General features: G+C 35.5%; 1 protein-coding gene across 1 annotated transcript in view; it reads right to left on the bottom strand.

Annotated features, from left to right (window-relative positions):
• Positions 1 to 295: 295 nt before the first annotated feature.
• The window catches only part of LOC120526108 (frizzled-3), a 30691-nt gene continuing 7807 nt past the window's right edge, over positions 296 to 23179 (bottom strand). The window contains exons 2-7 of the mRNA XM_039749031.1: positions 21804 to 22435; positions 15111 to 15307; positions 9278 to 10295; positions 6932 to 7080; positions 3979 to 4215; positions 296 to 510 (exon numbers count right to left, since the gene is read on the bottom strand). Of these exons, the coding sequence (XP_039604965.1) occupies positions 300 to 510; positions 3979 to 4215; positions 6932 to 7080; positions 9278 to 10295; positions 15111 to 15307; positions 21804 to 21995 (2004 nt within the window). The 5' untranslated portion in view covers positions 21996 to 22435 and the 3' untranslated portion in view covers positions 296 to 299. The remainder of the gene's footprint in view (positions 511 to 3978; positions 4216 to 6931; positions 7081 to 9277; positions 10296 to 15110; positions 15308 to 21803; positions 22436 to 23179) is intronic.

Genomic DNA, 23179 nt, shown 5'->3' with positions numbered 1-23179 from the left:
TAACCTAACCTATTGTTTGTTAACTTTAAGGCTTTGCATTAGTAGTTACTATCTTAACTACAGCACCACTTCCTCTAATTCAATTGCTAAAGATAACATATGACACGTAAACATTTCAAAATAGTACTGAAGAAGAAATGCAAATATATTTTAAAACCAGTGGTTAAAAATGTATCCTTCCTCGCATCCACTGTTTGCCAAATTCAGTTTCAAGATGTGCATTTTGACATTCATTTGAGTCAATGATAACTGGGTGAAAAGAAAAAAACTAAACAAAAAGAGGCTTATTCCTGACAGTTTTAGGCGCTTGCACCATCTTCCTCAAGAACTTGATTCATGCTAATCCCATGTGTAATGTGGGTAGGAGGATTGTTCAGATCCCGAATACTACTGTGCCTTGACTGGTCATTGAGCCGATGCATGCTGCCTGATTGAGATGGGTCATTAAGCCGTGACATGCTCCCATGTGGTAATCTTTCTTCAACTCCTCTGTAACTGCATGGTGTGTACCTGCAACAAAATATAACAAAGGTTCTTGCATATGAAAATAAAAAACTACAATGTAATATTACCTTGTTTACATTTTACAGCCTTTAACCTTCTACAATATTTCAAAACGTTGGCAATGTATTTATAGTAGTTTTGTCTCTTTGACTGTTTCACAATGAATTTACATTTTACCTTACAGAAATACTCCATGCAAAATTTATATATTTTTTTAAATGTTACTTGCTCCAAGTTGTTTTGTAGTGATGAGAGACAGAAATTTTTCATCTCATGTTTTGATGCAGAATGAAACCACCAAAGTTTATGCTTTATTGGAAGCAGATAGTGATCAATTCTGGACAACAGCCACCACTATCAAAGCAACCATGAAAAAAATATCACGTTACTTGTGTTACATAATCCATGTCAAGTCATACTAAAACATGTATAATGTGTGTATTTTTTGCTAAAATGTTATTAAATTGATTTGTCTGGTACAATGAATGTAGCCCACAACACAGAAGCCCTTTCACATGATGTCACACTTTTGAATTAAAGACCCAACACTCCCCCGATACACTGGCCAAGAGTTTTGTCTTTATTATTCTTTTTATTAAGAATTCTTTTTGTGAACTAAAGACTTCTACTAGCTGATTTATTTGTTTGAAATAGTACAGTGCCAGTGTGAGTCATGTAGCTTACTTGTTTAATTGCTGAATTTGGACTGATATTTGATATTTTCTCCTTATTACAATACTGAAAAGACATGTACAGTAAGCGCCATCCTTGCACTTTCCACAAAATACATATGACTTTCTGTAACTATCCCAACTCCGATTATAAAAAGAATAATCTCTATGAAGGGGCGGCACGGTGGCGCAGTTGTAGCGCTGCTGCCTCGCAGTACGGAGATGTGGGTTCGCTTTCCGGGTCCTCCCTGCGTGGAGTTTGCATGTTCTCTCCGTGTCTGTGTGGGTTTCCTCCGGATGCTCCTGTTCCCTCCCACAGTTCAAAGACATGCAGGTTAGGTGCATTGGGTATCCTAAATTGTCCCTAGTGTGTGGATATGTGTGCCCTGCCCAGGATTTGTTCCTTCCTTTGCGCCCTGTGTTGGCTGGGATTGGCTTCAGCAGACCCCCCGTGACCCTGTGTTAGGATATAGCGGGTTGGAAAATGACTGACTGACTAATCTCTATGAATTATTCCTCCCCACACATAATTTCATCAATACAACACTGAGCACACACAAATTCAAACATTAATAAACTCACTGGACCATGACAGAAATAAAGTGCCAAGAACATGCATTTTTCTATGTATCTGGTAGCCAAAGCCCAAAACTAAACCTGGTGTCCCTCACAGTGCCATCTACTCCACAACAAACCATAAACATGTCCTTAATTTAAACTGTTGACTACTAACTGCCACAAACATAGTAATTCACTACTTACAGAATCAACAGTACCAAATAACAGAGGGATATGCAAGGACAATATTTAGAGAAAAACTTCAGAAAAATACTGAATAGCTAACAGTAAAGAAATTATTAATAAAAACACAAAGAAATTTTAAATATTGTGTAATATATACTACAGTTGTACACCACTCAGCCACAACATTAAAATCAGCTTCCTAATATTGTGTAGACTCCCTTTGTGCCACCAAAATAGCATGGACCCGTTGAGGCATGGACTCCACAATACCTCTGAAGGTGTCCTGTGATATCTGAGACCAAGACATTAGCACCAGATCCTTTGTGTACTGCAAGTTGTGTTGTGGGGCCGATTGGATTAAGATCTGAGGAATCTGGACACCAAGTCAGCACCATGAACTGTTTGTCATGTTCTAGTAACCATTCCTAAGCAATTTGTGCAGTGGGACAGGGCACACTGTCCTTGCTAACAAGGCTACTGCCATTGACTAATGCTGCTGCAATGAAGGGGTGTACATAGTCTGCAGTAATCTTTAGGTAGGTACATGTTAAAATAGCTTCCACATGAATGCCAATATCTACAGTTTCCCAGCAGAACACCACCCAGAGCACCACACTGCTCTGCAGGCTTGCCTTCATCCTCTAGTGTATCCGGATGCCTTGTTTTCCCCAGGCAAACAATGCACATATGCCCGGCAGCCCACGTGATCTAAAAGAAAATTCATCTGACCAGGCCACCTTCTTCCATTGCTCCATTGTCCAGATTTGATGCTGATGTGCCCATTGTAGGCGCTTTCAGCAGTGCACGGGGTCAGCATAGGAACTCTGACCGTTCTGTGGCTATGCAGCCCCATACGCACTGTGTGATGCACTATGTATTAGGACACCTTTCTCTAATGGCCACCATTAAGTTTTTCAGCAATTTCTGCTACAAAAACTCATCTGTGAGGTTGGACCAGATAGGCTATCCTTCATTCCCCACATGCATCAATGAACCTTGGGCGCTCATGACCCAAAGTCAGTTCACCGGTTCTCCTTCCTTGGACCACCTTTGGTAGGAACTAACCATTACATGCAGGGAACACTCCACAAGACCTGCTGTTTTTCAGATATTCTGACACAGTCGTCTAGTCATCACAATTTGACCCTTGTCCAAGTCACTCAGATCCTTATGCCAGCCAATTTTTCCTACTTCCAACACATCACTTTTATAAACTGACAATTCACTTGCTGCCTAATATATCCAATCCTTTGACAAGTGCCATTGTAATGTGGTAAACATAGTCATTCACTTCATCTGTCAGTGGTTTAAATGTTGTGGCTGATCATAGTATCTTTGCAATAATATTATTGACTACTGGCTTCCTAACTTTAGACAAATCTAGAATGAAACTCTATATGGACAAGATTTCTGGACAAATTAGGACTACATAAAGTCCAGATTACATCTAAATTGCCCTCATCTCCTTTCTCATACATCGTTACATTGTTTTGAAATTTGTTGTTTGGAATTCGTAATAATCTTTGATATAAGTTGATTTGTTCCTTTTGATGATTTATTACATTTATTATATATTAATATTTTTTATTTTAAAAACCTTATTTTGGTTTAGATATCTGTCATGTTATTTTAATTTACTATTTAGTTTTTCTGATTATATTTTTTTCTACACATATAAACAGTATTGCATGTTTGACTTGTTCTAGGGTAGTTATACATAAATACAATAAATAAAAAATTTGGAATAGTGATTTATTGTCTTGATAGACTATACAATTGATACTTTAACATATATTAATAATTAAAAGATATACTTATATGTTTTTGGTATGTTTTAATGTACTGTTCAATACTTTCCTTTCCCCTCTTTATTTCTATATTTTGGATTTTCTTAATGCCAACTGGATGAACTCTTAATAATACATATTATATTTTGTTATAATGTAAAACAGATTAGAAGGTGTTAAGCAGACTACAGGGAACTTTTATTTAAACTTTTCTCTTGCCTGGTAAGAAGAAAGTTTTTGTTATCTACTTAAAATACCTGACATATACTCACCTTCCATCCCGAGAACGATGTAAACTATCATGGTAACTGCTCATCTTGCTATGAACACTTCCAGCTTTACTCCTTTGATCATCTAACATAGCAAGATGTGTAGAAGATGCGTGTGTTGAGGTTCCTTGCGTAGATGTGCCTCTAGACTTGCGGATGATAGGTGTATTTGGGTCTCGTAGCAGAGATTGTGCAAAATCGGGTTCTTGGAGAACTTGTCTGCTCTCATTTACAGTGCAGCTGTTGAAAGGCAAGTATAGATTATTTTTCTCAATTCTAAAACAAAACTGGATGCAAAATCAAATCAAATTAATCAAATACAGACTTTCCCACTTTGTGAGGTTACTCTGTTCCTACAAACATTAGAACAACTGTTAACAAGAACAGGACTTTCAGCCCAACAACCCCGTCATGCAATGTGATTCCTTCTCTTCATTAGTGCCACCCCCTTGAAAACCATCACTTTATGGGGCCATGCAAACCTGTACTAGTACTTGTGTGCACGTTAAAACGTTTTTTTGTACAATGTACAATTCTCATGACAGTGGAATAGGTTATTCTTAGCCAGTCTACTGCAGTAATTGCAATGGAAAATGTGGTTAACACCCACTCATGCATGGGGAAAAAAATACCATTGAATACCATGAAGCCAGTATAATGTTGAAAAACACCTCTTAACTTTATACATATACATCATAAACTTAATTTACATCAGCGGCATGAAGTCTAGAGACACTTAAGTGACCCATGGATTGATTTTAAGTTTTTGTACTATTGTTACTTATAATTGTGGGGAAGCTTGTACAGTTTTTAAATATTCTGACAGGAAGTAAGTGACCTTTGGGTATGAGGGAAATTCAGATTTTTTATTGGAGTATTCTTCAAACTGTTCTGACCAGATGTGGTCTCATGGGTAGACACATGATTTTAATTTAAATAGGTAAATGTTAAATATGATGTCACTTCTTCTTTGAACATTCATTTTTACATTAAAAAATAGAGAATCAGTTTTTATGAACCAACCCTGGTCCATAGCACAGAACACCTACACATAGTTTGTGGATTTTTTTGGCCTTCCAAGCCCACTCACTCTATGTACTGAATTTGCACATTTTCCCCATTTCCACATAATTTTTTCCCCCCCGTTTCTCCAGATTTTCTTTTAATAAACAAGTTAGGCTGAATGACGACCGATTTTGAACAGCACCAGTGTGTGTAACAACTCTTAATTGTTCCATTTTTAGTTAACCAGCAGCCTCTGGTGTGTAACATTATTGCTTAGATGCTGATCGAATAAAGATGGAACAGTTAAAGGTCTTGAAAAGTAAATTAATGTAGTTAAAGGCAAAATAAGCATGTTCCAAAACCAGCAGTAATTGGTCACCAATTAACAAAGGGACCATTGTGACACCTTTGGCCTGAATGCTTCTCAAAAACATGAGTACAGTACACACAAAGCTACAACCTTATGTATTTCTAAGCTGTTAACAAATTACCAAAACAAAAGCTTGTCAGAGTTAATTTAACAAAAGGTCACTATTAAATGCTTGTGTTTCAGTATGAAGTACATTCATTTCAGTATAGTACATTTACTTATAAGAATTTTATTTATGTCCTGTACAACACCTTATATATTGGTGGATGAAATCAATACTGTGACAAAGTATTTTGTGGACTAACCTTACTTTGAAACCTCTGGTTGCAAATGCTATTTTAAAAAAATACTGTAAATTAAATTATCATGAATAATTTCACAGTTTCCTGATATTATCACGTTTGAGTTTTGATAGCACTGATTAAGCATTATTTATGTTTCAGTTATCAAAAACAAAATGTTCATGAATATATTTTGCATATTCACATGTAAGGATAAATACAATAAACCAATCTCTCTTTAAACATTCTGCTGAACCCTTCCTCAGTCTTTAAATATTCCCAATGCTGCTGCATAGATTGAAGGTAGAAGTCTGGTTCATTAAAGTCTTCCTTGCATGAACTATTTTGCATTGAACTACTCAAAGTATTCTTTAATTTTAGCTCCTTCTTTAAGGAGTGCTAAAATAAAAAGTTAGTGTCCTCACTGAATCAGACAAATTAAAAGATTTTCACTGTGTTGCACTTTTTGAGGAACATTTTGAACAAAAGTATTTAAATAAAAATACAAATAAAAAAATGCATTAAGAAATGTAAAAAAATGTAAATTACATGTGAGAATAAATGATTAAATTGTGGCATGAACCATTTATTGTGTTGCTTATTTCTATATGTATTTATTTTTTTTTATTTAATATGCCTTTAAATAAAAACTGTCATTCTCACCCATCAAACTGCGACAGATTAGTGACAAATAATTCTAAGAGACCTGCTCCTGGAGGATGCAGTTTACACCAGAATTCCCAAGGCAAGTAAAGCACCTGCTCAAAGTTGTGATTGTTTGCGTCCATTGTGGCTACGTGTGCACAAAAAATTGTACAGAAATACTGCGCAAAGAAGGTACTTTAATTCAAGAAGCTCTGGATTCATCAGCCTCTCAAGAGATTAAATCTAAAGCGTCTTCTGAAAACGTGGCTCCTGATGCTTGAAGATGTATGCACCAATGATTTACCAGTCAAAAACAGAAAAATTTAAATAAAAACCATAAAGAAATAAGCAATAGAAAATGTTCCATGCCACATTTAATTATTTATGCTCATATATCATTTTGTTATTTTTATTATTACATTTTACAATACATTTACTTATTTTTGTCCAAACTATTCCAACATGTGCACTAATTATTTGCTACGGTAATGGGCTATGGCTAAATATATGATGAGTTCTGTTGATTTTGGTTTCTTGTATGCGAGTATTAAAATGGGAAACTGATTTTGTCAACATATTTACTGCAAAGGACAATGTCATGTAACTTCAGACCATGAATCTCTTTTTACATTTGGCACATCTTTACTTTACTTACTCTTTTTTACGACGACCATGAAAAAAGCTGGCCCACTCAAAACATGTTTTCTTGCTTCCAACCCAGAAGACAGACGGTATTCCAACAATCAATGCCATTAAATATTTCATCAAAAAAAGGATAAGATCTGGCCGACTTGATGGACTAGCCTGAAAGAAAATGTTGATGAATCTGATTATCAAGAGCAGAAAAGAAAAATATTTCATATTATAAAATATAACTTAAACCAATAACATATCTGTTAAGAAACAATAATGAAAATCAAAATACAATAAAATAAATTCCTGTGTTTTCAATTTGAAAACTTTTCATGATGGTGACCCAGATGATTTCATGGTTTATGCCTCTTAAGACGTGCTCTTTACTGGCTCTTTCCATGTTGCAGTAACATCTTTTGTGTCTGACTGGTACACCATGACTAGCAAAACACCCTCATGTTTTAAACATTTTGAAAACACTAATCCTTTGCTGGAATGTGGAATTTATTACTTGAAATGTAGTCTTTCCAGTTGAGGAGTAGAAAAGATCTATACTCATTTTGATTTTTGTTAAAAGTAAGGTAAAATAAGGTATTCCTTGGATTTTAGAATTATATTTATATTCAAGATTTCCTGTTATAATCTACTTGGAAACCATAACGAATTATGTATCATGCACTATAAAAAAATAGCAAACATATTACAGTACATCTAACAAGTGGTTGGCACTCTAAGCAAGACATTGCTTTAAGTGGACAATCATAGATAAGTAATAATTTAAATTCCATATAATATGCACTCTGAAATAAATACTCCAAATATGTGAGTACTAGCAGGCAGGAATGCGTTCAGAGAATATTATTTTTGATAGATGACTCAGTGGCATACAAAAAGCAGCCTACTGTCTGGTAACCACAATTCTAGAGACTTGTGAAAAAGCGGTAATGACCTAAAGACTCTTTTGGATTGGACATTAAATCTATAGCCACCGAATAACTACTTTATAAACTGCACGTTTTTCTCACATAAATAACTAGTCAATTACTAGCAGCACTATATGTACAAATAATGTTATCTAAAGAAACATTTAAGTGCCATTGGGTTATTTTATCAACCAGATCAGGGGATGAATGGCCAAGATTAAAGATTTAATTATCCTTTAAAATGTCGCGACACCAGGTACCAGACACACAGCATAAGTGAAAGAGGGAATAGCAACAATGTGGGGATTTTTTCACAGGCTAGTGTCTTGGATGATAGGATTGTGCAAAACGACCAACCAATATTTGTTCTACCATTAGAAACAAATAATTAATAGAAGACTGGGCCTGATGAAGGCGGACACAATTTGTAAATACTAACAGATGTTGTCAGCCATTTAAAGAGAGGAGTACCTCAGGAATAAGTAAAAAAGTAAAAATAAATAAATAAATAAAAAATAAGTAGGCAAAAAGATTGCAAAATCATTGCTGTTTGCTTACTTTCTTCTAATTAATAATGATGGGAGGACTAGAATATGAAGAAATGAGTGTGTGGTAATATAATGGTGTAGTGTGTATGAACTGTATGTTTGCAAAGTATGAATGTCACAGGATATGCAAACATCACTGCCAGTCAGGTTTATGGTGTGATAATGCCACATACCACAAAGTTAGTAAAAGTCTAGAATAATTCCAAAAAAAGTGACAGTTAATTCATTTCTGTAATAGCATTCCCAGGTACCAAATCTCAGTTGAATTTAGCATCTCTGGGATGAGATGTAACAAACAATACATTAGTAGTGTAGGCAATAACCATTTGACTCACTGACTTCAACAAGACCCTGCTATGATAGTTTATATTTTTGACACTTTGTTGAGTCTATGCCCTAACAAATGTAGACTGCCTTGAGTGAAATGAAGGACTAAATAACTTCTAATTAGGGGTTCTAATAAAACTGTCTTTAGTGAAGTTATCTGATGTATTCTGTCGTAAAGAAATAAAGATTTATAATCATTAATTAAGTATATAATTTGTGTTAAGGTTTTTGTTTCAAAGCTAACCATTTAGTCTGAATGATAAACAGCAAATATTAATACCTCCTGGATTTCTTCTTCTTTCTGCTCTAGACGTTGTCGACTAAGAGTGACATTATGTCAAAACCCAGTAGAATAAGAATACAAAATTATATTCTCTAAGGTAAACACTTCAGATGTTTGTCACTGTTAAGCATGCAACCACATTACTAGTAATGAACCTCAGGAGATAATCAAGGAATATTGCGTCATTTTTTAGTCAGACAAGATTTAATTGATGAGCGAGGCCATTGTTTATATAAAAAAAAAAAATCAATATACTGTACATATTTTAAAAAGACTGAATTACTTACCGGGTATGGACATGGAATGTGATATTCCCTGCAGTGCTCTTGCACCCATGTAGTTTCCCAGATGTGTCGATAGCTCTGTTCATAGAAGTAGCATCCAATGACCACAAGCAGAGGCACTAAATACAGAATGCTAAACACACCAATTCTAATCATGAACTTAACTAGCTTGTCCTGGTTCTCCTTCTCCAGAGGAATCTCAATGCGCACACGATTCAGTGAGACAATCCCAGCCAATAGGAGAGATACACCAACAAGAACATCAAGACACAGTGGTGCAAGCACAAAGTAGCGTAATGCATGAACATCATACAGACCTACAAAGCAAACTCCACTAATACTGTCACCTTCAATTTTATTCATGGCTAGCAAAATAACAGTTAGAGTTCCTGGAATGCCCCAAGCGCTGGCGTGGAAAAGTAGAGCTTTCTTTTCAATTGCTTCACTACCCCACTTGGGTACAGCTGCCAGAAACCAAGTTATAGTGAGAATAACCCACCAGACACTTCCAGCCATCGTGAAGAAATACAGCACCATGAAGAGAAATGTACAAGCCTTATTATGGGAACCCTGGGTCACAGTAGATGCCTTGAAATTTCCTGGGCTGGCAGAATTGCAGGCCACTCTGTTTTCTAGAAGAAATCCAATAAAAAATACCAGCGACACCATCATATAGCAGACAGCATAGAATATAATTGGCCTCTCAGGGTAACGGAAGCGAGTAACGTCAATAAGGAAAGTCAAGAATGTGAACAGCGTGGCAGAGAGGCATACTATGGAGATAACGCCAATAAAATAACGTGCAAAGGACAGCTCTTCTCTGCGAAAATACATATTAGGGCAAGGTGGTGAACAGTCACGCACACCTAAAAATGAATATCCCAGGTCAGGTTCAATTTTTAGCTCTCGTGGGCACCAAAATCCATAATCCCGTTGCACTGCCACAGAGGATTCTACTGCATTATCCATATTTGTTAGAAGATCAACTGCACGTGGATATGATTCATCACAGTCAGGAAATCTGAGAACAATAACAGAAAATTGATTGAGAAAAAAGTCTAAATGTTTTAAATTTACATTTACATGTACATTGATTTGTTTGGCCGACGCTTTTACCTAAAAAAACTTACAACATTTGAGATACAATTGGTTACATATCTTTTTTGTTTTTCCAATTGGAACACAGGCGGGTGAATTGAATTGCTCAGGGTCACACAACATCATTGGTGGGATTTGACCCTACAACCTTATGGTACACATTAAAAAAAAATACATAATTAAAAATTTTGGAGGATATATAAAAAAGTGTATGTTAACAGCTTTAACACTAGAATTCCTGAAGCCTACGAAAAAACTTGTAATCCTGGCCCACCTTAAATAGCTGCAGGTGGAAGCTCCACACAACCGTTATGTGGACAGGAAGCTTGTTTTAAATACAGCAGCTTACATTTTTATAATTGGAAAAAGAAAAGAAAGAGATACATTTGAAACTGCTGCTTAGTAAAGAATAGACTAGATTAAGAGCAAAATGGGTCTTTTTGTTTATAAACCTGTTAAGCATGTTAGTATTGTGTCTTCTTGACAAATAACTTGGGAACACTTGATACATTTATGGCTTTTAAAAAGATTTGTACTTTGTTTATTATTTGTTTCTGTGTGCCAAACAGTATACATTTTGGTAAGAAACAAGTACTAAATAATTAAATCCATATTTATAATTACACCTCAAGAATTATGAATGTCTAGCTGATACACTTAAGAAAAAAAAACTGCATAAATGTAATAAATATTAGCAAAAAAAGCTGTATTACAATTAGTGATTAAAATCTTTAAGTGCATGCATAGTTACATTTAAGCAGTATTTCATTGCCAATATCAATTAGTTGTAAATGTGAGATATATATATATATAGTTATATGTATAGAAGCAAGGGTCTGTGATATGGTTTGCATATCTGTAACTGGAAATCCACAAAGGGAGAAAATGAAATGCATATCTTAAAATACTTTTTTACTTCTAAGCTATCAGGAATCAGCAGCAGCGGAAAATTATTAGACTTATAGGAATCCAAGGCAATATACAGCAAATAAGGAGGGGAGGGTAGGTGTATGGCAGGCCTATCCAAATGGCGGCGTCCCAGAAACAACCTCCGAGTGGTCCCAAAAGGGCTCCAGACTGCAAATGCGACCAAAAATAGGTCTGGCAATCATCAAATCTATTTAGTTTGCCAGTACAGAATGAAATCATTGAAACATTATCCTATTATATTGTAACAGATGCAAAAGGACTTTTTTTTTTTTTTTTTGAGCATATGTGCCGTTAATATGTGTCGGTACGGGCTCCCCTTGCATATCCCTGAGCCGCATAAAGGATGGTTTATACCCCGTGCTGGGTGCGAGAGAGTTGCGGTGAAAATTACATCAGAGGTGAAGATGTGCACGGGAAAATATTTTAAGTACACAGCGCTGCTGAGAGGATGACTGTGAATTTCAACAAGAGGCTGGTTATACCTGTCCCAGAATAATGAATGAAGGGCTGAATATGACACCACTGGTCATCAAAACAAAAGGTAGGCATGCAAAACATTTGAAGCTACTCTGCCCATCATATAGGTCCCCTGTTATGAAGATATCTTTGCCGCAAAGAATTCAGTTGTCTCTTCTGATTTTGCACATGCACACTAAGGTGTGATTGTCACCAATTTCCTTGTGTTCGTGCATCTTTGCATTCTGTTTCTCTTTTGATTTAACACAAACTCCATGCAAAATGCCAGCATGTCCATCAATAAACATGCATGAGCAGTTGCCTGCCTGCTCTTTCATCATACACAGAGCTGTGATGAATTCTGCGTTTTAAGGTTGCAGGTGCATTACTGTTGCTTTACTGGGCTGCTCTGTGATTGACGGAGAACAGTAAACTTTGTTAAAATGGTATCGAAAAATGTCACTTTGTTAGTTGTTATTTCAGTCATTTTGGCATGCGCACAATATGTTCTGTTACCAATAAATTCTTCAACAGGTGCTCATCAACAAAGAAACATGGAAAATGATTTAGTAAAAATAATAATAGTAATAACTAATTAATGATTCATTATTTGATACCCAAGAACTCTGTACAAAGACATTTTAAATAAATGTACTAATCTACTTTTATGCCATACGTGCTATGTGCAGCCTTGCTCTTAAACATTTACTCAGTTTTTTTGGGGGGAAAAAAATAATTCCATGGAAAAGGTGTTGTTGTGGAACTCAAATTTAACCTCTGTCATATAAGTGATTAAAGCCGTGTGAATGAAATAGTGATGAATGAAACGGTTTAAGTTTCATGAAAAAAAAAAAATTCCTTGCCTGTCATTACCACCAATTTAAATTGGAGGAGGATCTCATGCTTTAAAAGGGAACCAAATGTTATTACTAATACTGTGCACTTTTTAATGCACTTTGAGATGCTCCTGGGTGAACAAAATGTTTATTTTTTTTTTATTTCAAAAGTGGAAAAAAATTAGTGCTACTACCTCAGATTCTATTCAGTTATAGCTTTTTTGATTTTTTTAAATATATTTTTTGATATGCCTCTGTCAGATGTGACCAATTTTAAAATGGAAACAATGAATAAACATTACTTGTTTTTAAATACATTCATTTGTTTGGATTTAAAATTTGTCATTACCTGCTGCTTACCAGCCATTGAAAAGGTCAGGCCCAGCTAAATTTCTTAGTGTGAGAATCTGGCCCAACTGGATTTGTAATTGAATAGCCCTGGTGTATGGGTTGGGTACGGAGGGTGTTGGTCATGAAGTCTTATTTATTATCTGAATGTTCTCATTTTCAAGCCTACATATGCTGGGTTCATCTGCAGATATCTGTTAATTGCATTTTCTTTGAATAGCCACTTGTTAGCCAGTTATCTGGCACTTTTAGTATTAGCTGCAACTATTATTTGCACAGAGTCCCATGTACAGTATATGTGTGTCCAGTCAAACTTGTATGTGTGTAAATCACAGACAGTGGGTTCTTTCTTCTGACCGCATTTTGGTGTTCCTGTATACAAGTGGCAAGTGTTTTTAATGTTTGTCCCATATATATAGCTGGAAATGAATGATGTGGTATGCTGCAAACCGTGTTCTGTCTCTCTACTGCCGATTTCTTGCTTTTAGCATTTGAAAAAGGACGACAGGCAAAGTGTTTGCAGGCTTGTGCTCTATTTTAGTGCTTGATCTGGACAGGATACGTGCTTTACCTTGTGATACCCTGTGATGATAAGGAAGTGTGTGGCAGGTGGAATGTTTTTTAGGTTGAAGTCGATTGCTTGCTGGGGTCTCCAGTGTCTCTCCTATGTAAGCATTGTCTAATAAATGTCTTTATACGTTTATATATATATTTTTTTTTGTTATAGAAACAGTAAAAAAAAGTACTTTTCTTTTAATTAAGCATTGCTTCAGACATTTACATTAAAAAAACAAACAAACAATATGAGTTTATAACTATGAGAAGCATTTTATTTTCTTTTGAGCCATATGAAGTAAGGATAAATATTTTTGTACATATTGTATTAGCTAAAGTATGTATTTTATTTATTTTGGTATTTTTATGGTCACTGAACAGTAAGCCTACAGAATTTCATTTTGCTAATAGAAAATGAACAACTAACACCTGTGGTTGATAGTTTAATTATAAAAATACCAAAGTTAACACTTTAATATAGAACATAAAGCTTCTATGTGTGTGGTTATGCAGGAGATTAGTGTAAAAAGATTTTTAAAGGAACAAAAAAAAAACAAAAAACACACAATCGGTATCAGAATCAGCCAATCAAGTAACATAAACAGTGATTGGTATCGGTCTTACATTAGCCTGATTGGAGCATCCCTAGTATATTTTAACATACTTGCAATAAATTGATATTTATAATTTGGTCCAAGGCTCTGCTGGCTCATGCTGGTGTTTGTTCATAATTTACCATGTGTCTGATTTATCAGCAATGTTTAACCAATACCTTGTTAGGGAGCTTTCTTTGAGAAGTGAGAAGTAAAAGTCTTCTGGAAAGAACCATCACAGAATGTGACAACTGTTCTTCTTATTCTATTAAATATATGACTGACTGGTAATTTACTACGATCTCCAGTGTCCTAATGCAGGAAATCTCCAAGATATTACCTTTTGCTACAGATAGGTGTGATAAGTCACATGGTGATCACTCAATATGGAAAACCAATTGCTTATACAGTGATTCATTGCCCACATGCATAAGCCATTACAGTTAGATGCATAGCACTTTACAATTGTAATCTAATGGTAAAAAGCAAAGAAGGTGTGTTGGAAGACAGGGAATACAAAATAAAGTTTTCACTTGGACTAATGTTATGTCATGGTTAAACTTGATCTTTTTAATGTTTCACCTATTACTCCATTTTAACATTTCATAATGCAACATTCAAGATGGAAAACTGCACATTTAACATACTATAAAAATAACTGATAATCCAAACTTCCAGAACTGCACCTTTCCTCTTCCACATAACTTGTAAACTTAAACTAAACTTTTCATTTTGATTATTCTTAATTAAAATATGTAAATGGTATTTGTTAGACTATATTATCTAAAGTGTCTTTCAAAATATTAAATGCTAAGTACAACTATTTAAATATTTCGAGAATGTGAGTACTGGGGGCGACGCAACTTGCTCAGCTTCACTTAGACAGTGGTTAGTGGTTCGGACAATAAAATGTAGAATTTACAGTAAGCTGTCCTAACTTCCTGGAATCAGTTTAATGAAAAATGTATTTACATACAACATTCAAGGGCACCAGCATAAAATGACATAAAAAAGGCATACCTGTTGCACTCCATCTCTTCAGGCCAGGGAACTCCAAACATTTCCATGAGTTTATGACAGTCGCTATGAGCTCGTAAGCAGAGACGTCGACAGGGAAGGGAAACACGGCCATATTCAGTGCACACAGGAACATAGAGAGCGCATAAGAATGATCGTAGATCAGCTGAACACTGAAGGTTGACCATTGGATGGAAAGGCTAAAATGAAAAGAAAAAAGGAGCCCCAATACATCTGATTAATCAATCTGCATAAGACTTGGTTACTAATGGAACCATTCACTGTAAAACGTAACCAGACAGACACTTATTTTTTAAATACTTAACTGAAAGTAAAAGTAATTAAAGAAAAACAAATATTTTTTTCTAGTTTGGAAGAAACAAAATATTGTATTTTCCTTTTCAGATTTTTCAGTTTCATAGTTCCATCCATTATCCAATCATTTTCAGACTGACTATCCAGTTCAGGGGTAAAGTAGGAGAAGAGGAGGTCAACACATCTTGACAGGGTTCCAGTCCATAACAAAACTGATTCACTCATACCTGACCAATTGAACGTTGTGAGTTATCCAAACACAAATATGTATAGAATGTGGAAGAAAAACCCATGCATTTACAGGAAGAACAAACTTTCCATAGATGGTTCCCTGGCATGGATACAAATTCATCTTAACTTTTATTTAATATTTTAAACTTGTTACATTACTCTTTCATTCCATGTATTCATCTCATTTTTAACATACTGTATAAACCATATTATTTTATTTTTACTTGAATTTCTTTGATTCCTCCAAAATGCTCTATAAAAAGCAAGACAGTTATTGTTAAAAATAAACTATTGTATAAAAATGCATAAATAGTTCTCCTGTACTAAATATATACTTCCTGCAATTCTGACATTTTAGATTTAGTTCCATATTTTGGATTAGTGCATGCTGGAATTAAAATATACAGAAAAAGAAAAGCATATTCTAGGACAAGACAATATCCCAAAAAGCCCTGCAACAAGATGGAGAATGAAGATGCATTCAGGTACAGGACTGAAGACAATAAGTTTGCAAATATATTTTCTGGAGAATGTCTTTATTGGTCCTTTTCTAAAAAAAAATCTAGCTAAAAACCTTTAAAGTAGATGTATTCAAGCAAAATTCATCACAGGTACCAGCCTGCAACGTATAGAATGACTATAAACAGTTTGGGCTAGACTTTTATATTTGCTTGTGACCTCAGAGATGATGCTTTGATGCTGGGTCAACCAATGGCCCACACTCTTCGGACTCAGACAATTCTGGAAAAATCACCTGATATATCCATGTCAGTCAGGAGAATACTTTCCAAGATTCAGCCAGTTTAATAAGGAGGGGTGTTGTACTTATCTGACCCCATTTTTTCATCAAATTTCATAAGTCCATAGCTCAATACATAAACCACCAAGCAGGCTCAGACTGTGCACACACTGGTAAATGAATTGGTATAGTATGTGAAGAAATTAAAACATTTGGTCCAGATGACCCTTCATGGTCAAAGCAGCCTATTGAAATTGACCAAATTTTTTATTTGAGTTTTTGGCTTAGCTATGGTTAGGCCATATTTGTAACCAACACAGACTTTTGATTTTTTTCCTTATTCAGTTATCTATATAAGCTTTCTGAAAAAGTAATAAACAGAAAAGTAACTGTATCAGGGTTTGAACAGCAGTTCAGTTTTTCCTTTATTTTACATTGTCACTTCTTTCTCAAAACACAAACCTTACTTTTCTTAAGCAAATCTTTCATGTTTATTTTCCATCCTAAACATAGGCTGAATGTGCCATGTGTTAATAATGGCAATCATTGAGTTTTTAATTAGTAAATTATCAAAAATGTCAACCTTTTTTCATATCAAATGATGATGTGCTATCTCATATTGCCAAACAGAGAATGAGATTCTCCATGGCCAAAAGAGTATCTGGTACTCGAGAATACCACTGTTGCATGCCTACAGAAGACAGGAAACTCAAAATCAGCCGAATGCCTGGTGAAGACAATCAATCTACTGTCAGAATATTCACCACTGAAGCAGCAGAGATTTGCCCTCTCACAATCACACTACTGATGGATCGAGATGTATCCCTCACATTATACCAGTGTCCTACTGGAGGCTATGTTGGGTGCATGTATGTTGAAAAATGTTGGATTGGTGTATTTCATGAGAAGAGTAAAACAGAACCAGACATCCTGATATGTTTCATGCATCCAAACTATCCTGCATAGTCTTTCCATTGACCATCTAGATAGAAATTTTTGATTGCCATTACAGTGTATCATTGCAGCTGCACCTACAATGGTCAGTGGGAAGAAGTACCATCTTGATCTCAAAGACAAAGATGCCCTACACTCTGCACATCAATTGAAACAGAAATGAAATGGGTCTCATCCCTGCTGCTGCAATACCAAGATGTTAACATTTCATTATAACTAGTGTTGTATTTAATGATAAGTCAAGCAGCTGTTGTTCATGTGTTGTGCTTAATGTGCCTTTGGCGATTTATTTTTTCCATTAATCCTATAGCCAATTTAGTGATGAAGAACATGATGACTATCATTACTGAGAAATGGTGAATGTAACCCATGTTTAGAATGGAAAGTACAAATGAAAGATTCACATAAGTATGACTTGTTTTTTGACAAAGAAGGGACCATGTAGAGAGACAGGAAAAATAATTTTAAAATGTCCGGACATTCCCACAGTAAATCAAGTTGGTCTGAAAATTAGACCAAAATGATTTTTTCAAATTTGGGAGGTCTGCTGGTTAAACCCTGATGCAGTTTCTTGTTTGTTTATAACATTTTGAAAAGCTCTGTGTAGGTATCTAGCAAAGCCAAAGACATATTACATTTTTTTCCATTTTTGAAGGTCTGTTCTTACCAAGTGGTGTCATCTGAACCAAACATTTTGATTTCATTACATACTGCACCTATAAAGGTACCACTATGTAAGATTTGAGTCTCCTAGGTGGTTTAGTTCTTGAGATATGGTCTTGGTAAAACTGATGAAAAAATAAAGCTGTGTCAAATTTGATACCCCTCTCCCCTCATAAAATTGCCTGTATTTTGGAAAGCATTGCTCTTACTTCAGAACAATTTTACAGGGTGTATCCTGGAAAACATGGGTACACCTGGTAATTTTGTTCAGATTTTTTTGAGACTAAAGTGCATGGGATTTCTGGAAAATCGGATATGGAATGACCCTGCTTAGACGAAAGATAAATTGGAAGGCAGAAACACTCTGAATCAGAGGGTCCTCAATTATGGTTCTGCAGGTCCGCAGTGGCTGCAGGTTATCATTCCAAACTCTTTTAGAATTAGAAGCCAGGCATAACAGATCATGAAACTTGGTATTTAATAATACAGGGCTTTTTAGTACTTACATTCTTCCAAGACAAAAATGTATTGATATGTTTTGTGGTCCTTCCCTCCTCTCGCCTTTATTTCAAAACATTTTATTAACACAAGACACTTCATGATGCACGTACACATGTTTAAATGGATGCACGTTAGCTGGAGAGCTGGTGGTTCCTTTATAATTTGCACCTCATTGTTAACTGATGGCTGGTCATAAAAAATAGGCAATAATTAAAATCTAAGGGTTCTGAATTGTAACAAGCAACCTAATTAACACTAATTAAGAAACTAGTTGAAATGAAAAGCTGCAGCCACTGCAGACCTCCAGGGTCCTCATGCATAATGGCGTGCGTAGAATTCGCACTAGAACATGACATAAGCAGAAATGTACTTACGCACAAAAAAATCCAGATGCATAAATATGTGCGTTCACCAACTTTCATGTTCTTCCACTACATACTGTAAATCCTGGTCAGTGTGGAAATTAACATACATAAACGTGCCTGCTGCCCCAACCCAACGTCTCCCAGAATTATGCCTCTTTGAATATGCAAATCAATATAAATAGCCCTTAAGTTCAGTGTTCTGTGAAATGGCAAAAGTACGAGGAAAATAGAAAAATTTCAGCGAATACCAAGTGGAGGCAAAGAAAAACGTACTATTTGTTGGTTTAAACAGTGGCATAAACAACAAAAGGAAGTTGGTAGAGTGACATAGCGTGTCGGAGAAACTTGAAAGCTCAAGTTCACAAAGTCGCACAGTGCCCAAAATAAAAAAGAAGTTGTCACATATCAAAGTCGCCGTGAAAAGGAGAGTTGTAGCCCACCGTCTGAGTGTCATATGAAAGCTTATTAGAGTACAGAGGAAAAAAAGGCACACAGTGTGAAAAAAGCATGAAATGGCAACTTTAATCTCAAAATTTCCACTTTAATCAGTTTATTTTGTCATTAACGTAGAACATCATAAACATAATCTTAAAATCGTTTAATTTACTAGTTTCTCAAATCCCATCGTAACTAAAGTAGCACGTTAAATGCTTTGTTTTGTACTTGATCTTTTATGTGCTCTATGTGCGTGAATCTCTACGTGCTTCTGGGTTTTCTCTTCCTCCGACAGGACACAGAATCCATTACATTCATAATATTACAGCTCTCTGAATAATTAAAATACTGAGAAGTATACGTGATATCATTTTCATGATGATAGGAGTTAAATCATGTTATTAAACTTGGGAACACGGAGGTGCAGCGATTGTTCATGTCTTTCGCAAGATGCTTGCTGCGCCATGCGCGACCTTCGATGAAATGCTTTATTACAGAAGTACTGTCTTTTTCAAACATACTAACCCCCAATTCCTGTCCTTACTTTTCTTTCTTCAAATACCCAATCACCACACAATCAGCTCTGTAATAGAAGTTAAGCAAACTGTAAGCTTAGAACACCGATTCTTCAAAACTTTTAAGGAACACTGAAATATCTTCATAATGTTCAATTATTCTATCCATCTATCCTTCCAGGGTCGAACCAGCCACAGCAAGAATACAGCGCAAGGCAGGAACAAACCGTGAACGAAGCTCAACCTCCTCGCTAGCGTTGTGGAACTGTGTAGTTTTATCTGTATAATATAATAAATATATTTTGCTGCATTTCATCTTAAAAATGATATCGTCATCATATATAAATACGCGCGTTATAAAGTAGTTCAGGTTGTGCAATATTATAACTGTATCATAAATACAATTACCCAACTGTAAACTTGCAAGTACAAACAGTTCTACAAGTAGCACTTGATGGAGTGATTGAGTGCGTGTATAGTTCTTGGGATAAAACTGTTTGTGAACCGTGAGGTCCGAACAGGAAAGGCTCTGAAGCGTTTGTCGGAATAGACCAGTTCAAATAGTGAATGGCTGAGGCAGCGTGTGCTTGATGCTATATACTGATAATTCTCTTTTCAATCTGCTGCTGTACAGCTGTGATTCACAGTCAGATACAGTGATATAAATACTCCGAATGGTGCAGTGAGAGTAATATGGAAAAAGATGATCTGCTGTGGCAACCCCTAACGGAAGCATCTGAAAGAAGAAGGTGGTGCAGTGAGAATAACAATGCTAAAGCAGCTATTGTATCTAGAATAGTTTGACCATTCTGTGGACCATTATATTGTTACAGGTTAATTACAATCAGATGCATTAAACTAATAAACAATATGCAATTAATTTCCGTGCATTTATAAAGCCGCATCAGGGATGTGGATCTGAAAAAGAAAGGGAAACCACACAGGAACAGTAGCACTGCTTTGACGCTGGGTGCCGCCAATCCGCAAAATCAAGCACAGAACTTGCGTACGACAAGGTATGAGCTACCGTGGAAATGTGCGTTGCTTTACTGCAAGTTTAGGTTTTATACATTGCGATTTGAATGTGGAAAAATTCTTACGCAACATTTCTGTGCGTACGCACCGTTTATATATGAGGCCTCAGGTCTGTAACTGAGTAACCCTGCTCTTTACCATCATTAGACCACCACAACAGGTATGGCCCCAAAACAGAGGAGAGATGTGAGTCATCACTGAAATCTTTCAAGAATGGCCTCTATGTCTAAAGCAGTCATAAAACAAAGCATAAAATCTGTTCCAGCCTGCATTCCCTGTGATACATAGCTAGATTTGTCAAATCTCATTAAGATTCAGGAGTTTGTTGTTTTCATCTACAGTACATTTACATATTTGGCTGACACTTTTATCCAAGGTGACTTACAACATTTATGATACAATTCGTTACATTTCTCTTGGTTTTCCAATTGGAGCACAGGCAGGTCAAGTGACTTGCTCATGGTCACACAGAATCAGTAGCGGGATTTGAACCCACAACCTCAGAGTCTGAAGTCCCTAGCTTTAACTACTACACCACACTGCCTGCCTGTCTTGGGTTTGTGGTTTAAGTTCACATAGCCATATTTTGTTTAGTGGATGGAAAAATAAGCATGCAACATAAAACCTATAAAAAACACCATATTTACAAGTGAAAAATATTTATTTTAAAAAAATGTTGTTCAGAGCTCAAAAGCAAAAAAAAAAAATGTACAAGAAAAATGTGCATAACTAGTGTGTTGCTCTTTCCATCTTGGATAGCCTCTGTAGAAAAATATAATTTTGTGGACACTATTATGACAAATTTCTCCTGCCTGTTTAAATGTAATTAGTTTTAAGTTTTGTTCCGTGTGATGACATGCCAATTCAAGAATCATTAATCATTAACACAAGCTATTTGTTTAAAAATTCCTTTTATCATTGAAAAAGAGTAAAAATATATTACCTCCATTGCAAGAGCAGCAGTTTGTTGGTCATAGTGGTTAAGTAGATTTGGCATAAATGTTGTGTTATATGGCAAATCTTGACACATCCGTAATGTGACTGGTTCACATGCAAACATACTGTGCCCTTCTGTAAAGTCCTTAAGGATGTCCATGGCTATGAACATCAAGAAGTACATCTCAATTAATGCCATTTTGTTAAAAGCTTGGTGAGGTACACCAGATTTCTCTTCTTTTGTCCAGTGTGTAATTTCTACAGAAGTGTTGTTGAAATTGATGGATAAACTGAATCTCTGGAAGATTCAAATAATTGGTGTTCCAACCTAGCTGAATAGAATACACATAGGGGAATAGACAGTCATTTTATCCAATGTTCAGTTTTTCACAGGTATACCATTATTCTGCTAACAGGCATTTTCACTTTAGACAGGTTATGTTTGTTCTCTTTACAGCAATCTCTTCTGAAACAGTTTCCTTATGATGAATTATGCCTCCTGAGAAGATTTGCATGCAAAAAATATTTTTCAAAATCAACATGTCCTTTAGTTCTCAATTCCTGTGTTCTTCAAGAACATGACACAGGTTTTGTGATTAGAGGTGATGAAAGGACTTGCTTGTACAAAATCAGCAAAATCTGGAAAATATAAAAGAAGGAAATAAACTGCAGTTATTGTGTTAAAATAGCGCTTTATTAAAAAGTTTATTAAAATTACACAAAGTATACATTAATATTTTTTCAATCATTTACACATTTTAATTCAGTTTATAGTTTTCTTGAGGAACCATAGCCTATCCCATATACACAGAATGCCACATAGGAACCAACCCAGGTGTTAATTCACTGCAGAGTATTCTAGCCCACATACCCAAATTCACTAAAATCACCACTAAAATTTTATAACTGTAAATTGCAAAATTGAAAATGAGACTCGTAGATTTTATACACACAGACATACATTGATATACCAGTCTGTTTGACATATGACATACACACATGTACATGTTCAGAAATTAAATTAATGCATTTTGTTTTGTTTTAAATATTCCCCTCTGTTTAATATGAAAAGAGGTCACTCAGTGCAGGATCGTAGGAACACTGTTGTGTTAACGCATGTGTCAAATAGTTCATGTAACCACCAAACACTACCAAAGAAAGGAATTCAGTCTGAATAATGATGCCACAGTTAACTGCAAGGCTGTGAATCAGGCTTTCAAATGCTATTGTAAGAACAGCTTAAGCACCATGCTGCTAAGTGAATATAGAGGTTTTCTTAGCAGAATTCTTTTCCTTTACACAAGATTATGGTAATGGCTTTAGGGGTAATGCAATATGCTCTAAATAACCTTTGAATTAGATCAATACATAAAAACACTCTTT

This window comes from Polypterus senegalus, chromosome 3 (genome assembly GCF_016835505.1).
Source record: "Polypterus senegalus isolate Bchr_013 chromosome 3, ASM1683550v1, whole genome shotgun sequence".
NCBI classification, from domain to species: Eukaryota; Metazoa; Chordata; class Cladistia; order Polypteriformes; family Polypteridae; genus Polypterus; species Polypterus senegalus.
This window is presented reverse-complemented; position numbering and strand designations above follow the sequence as displayed.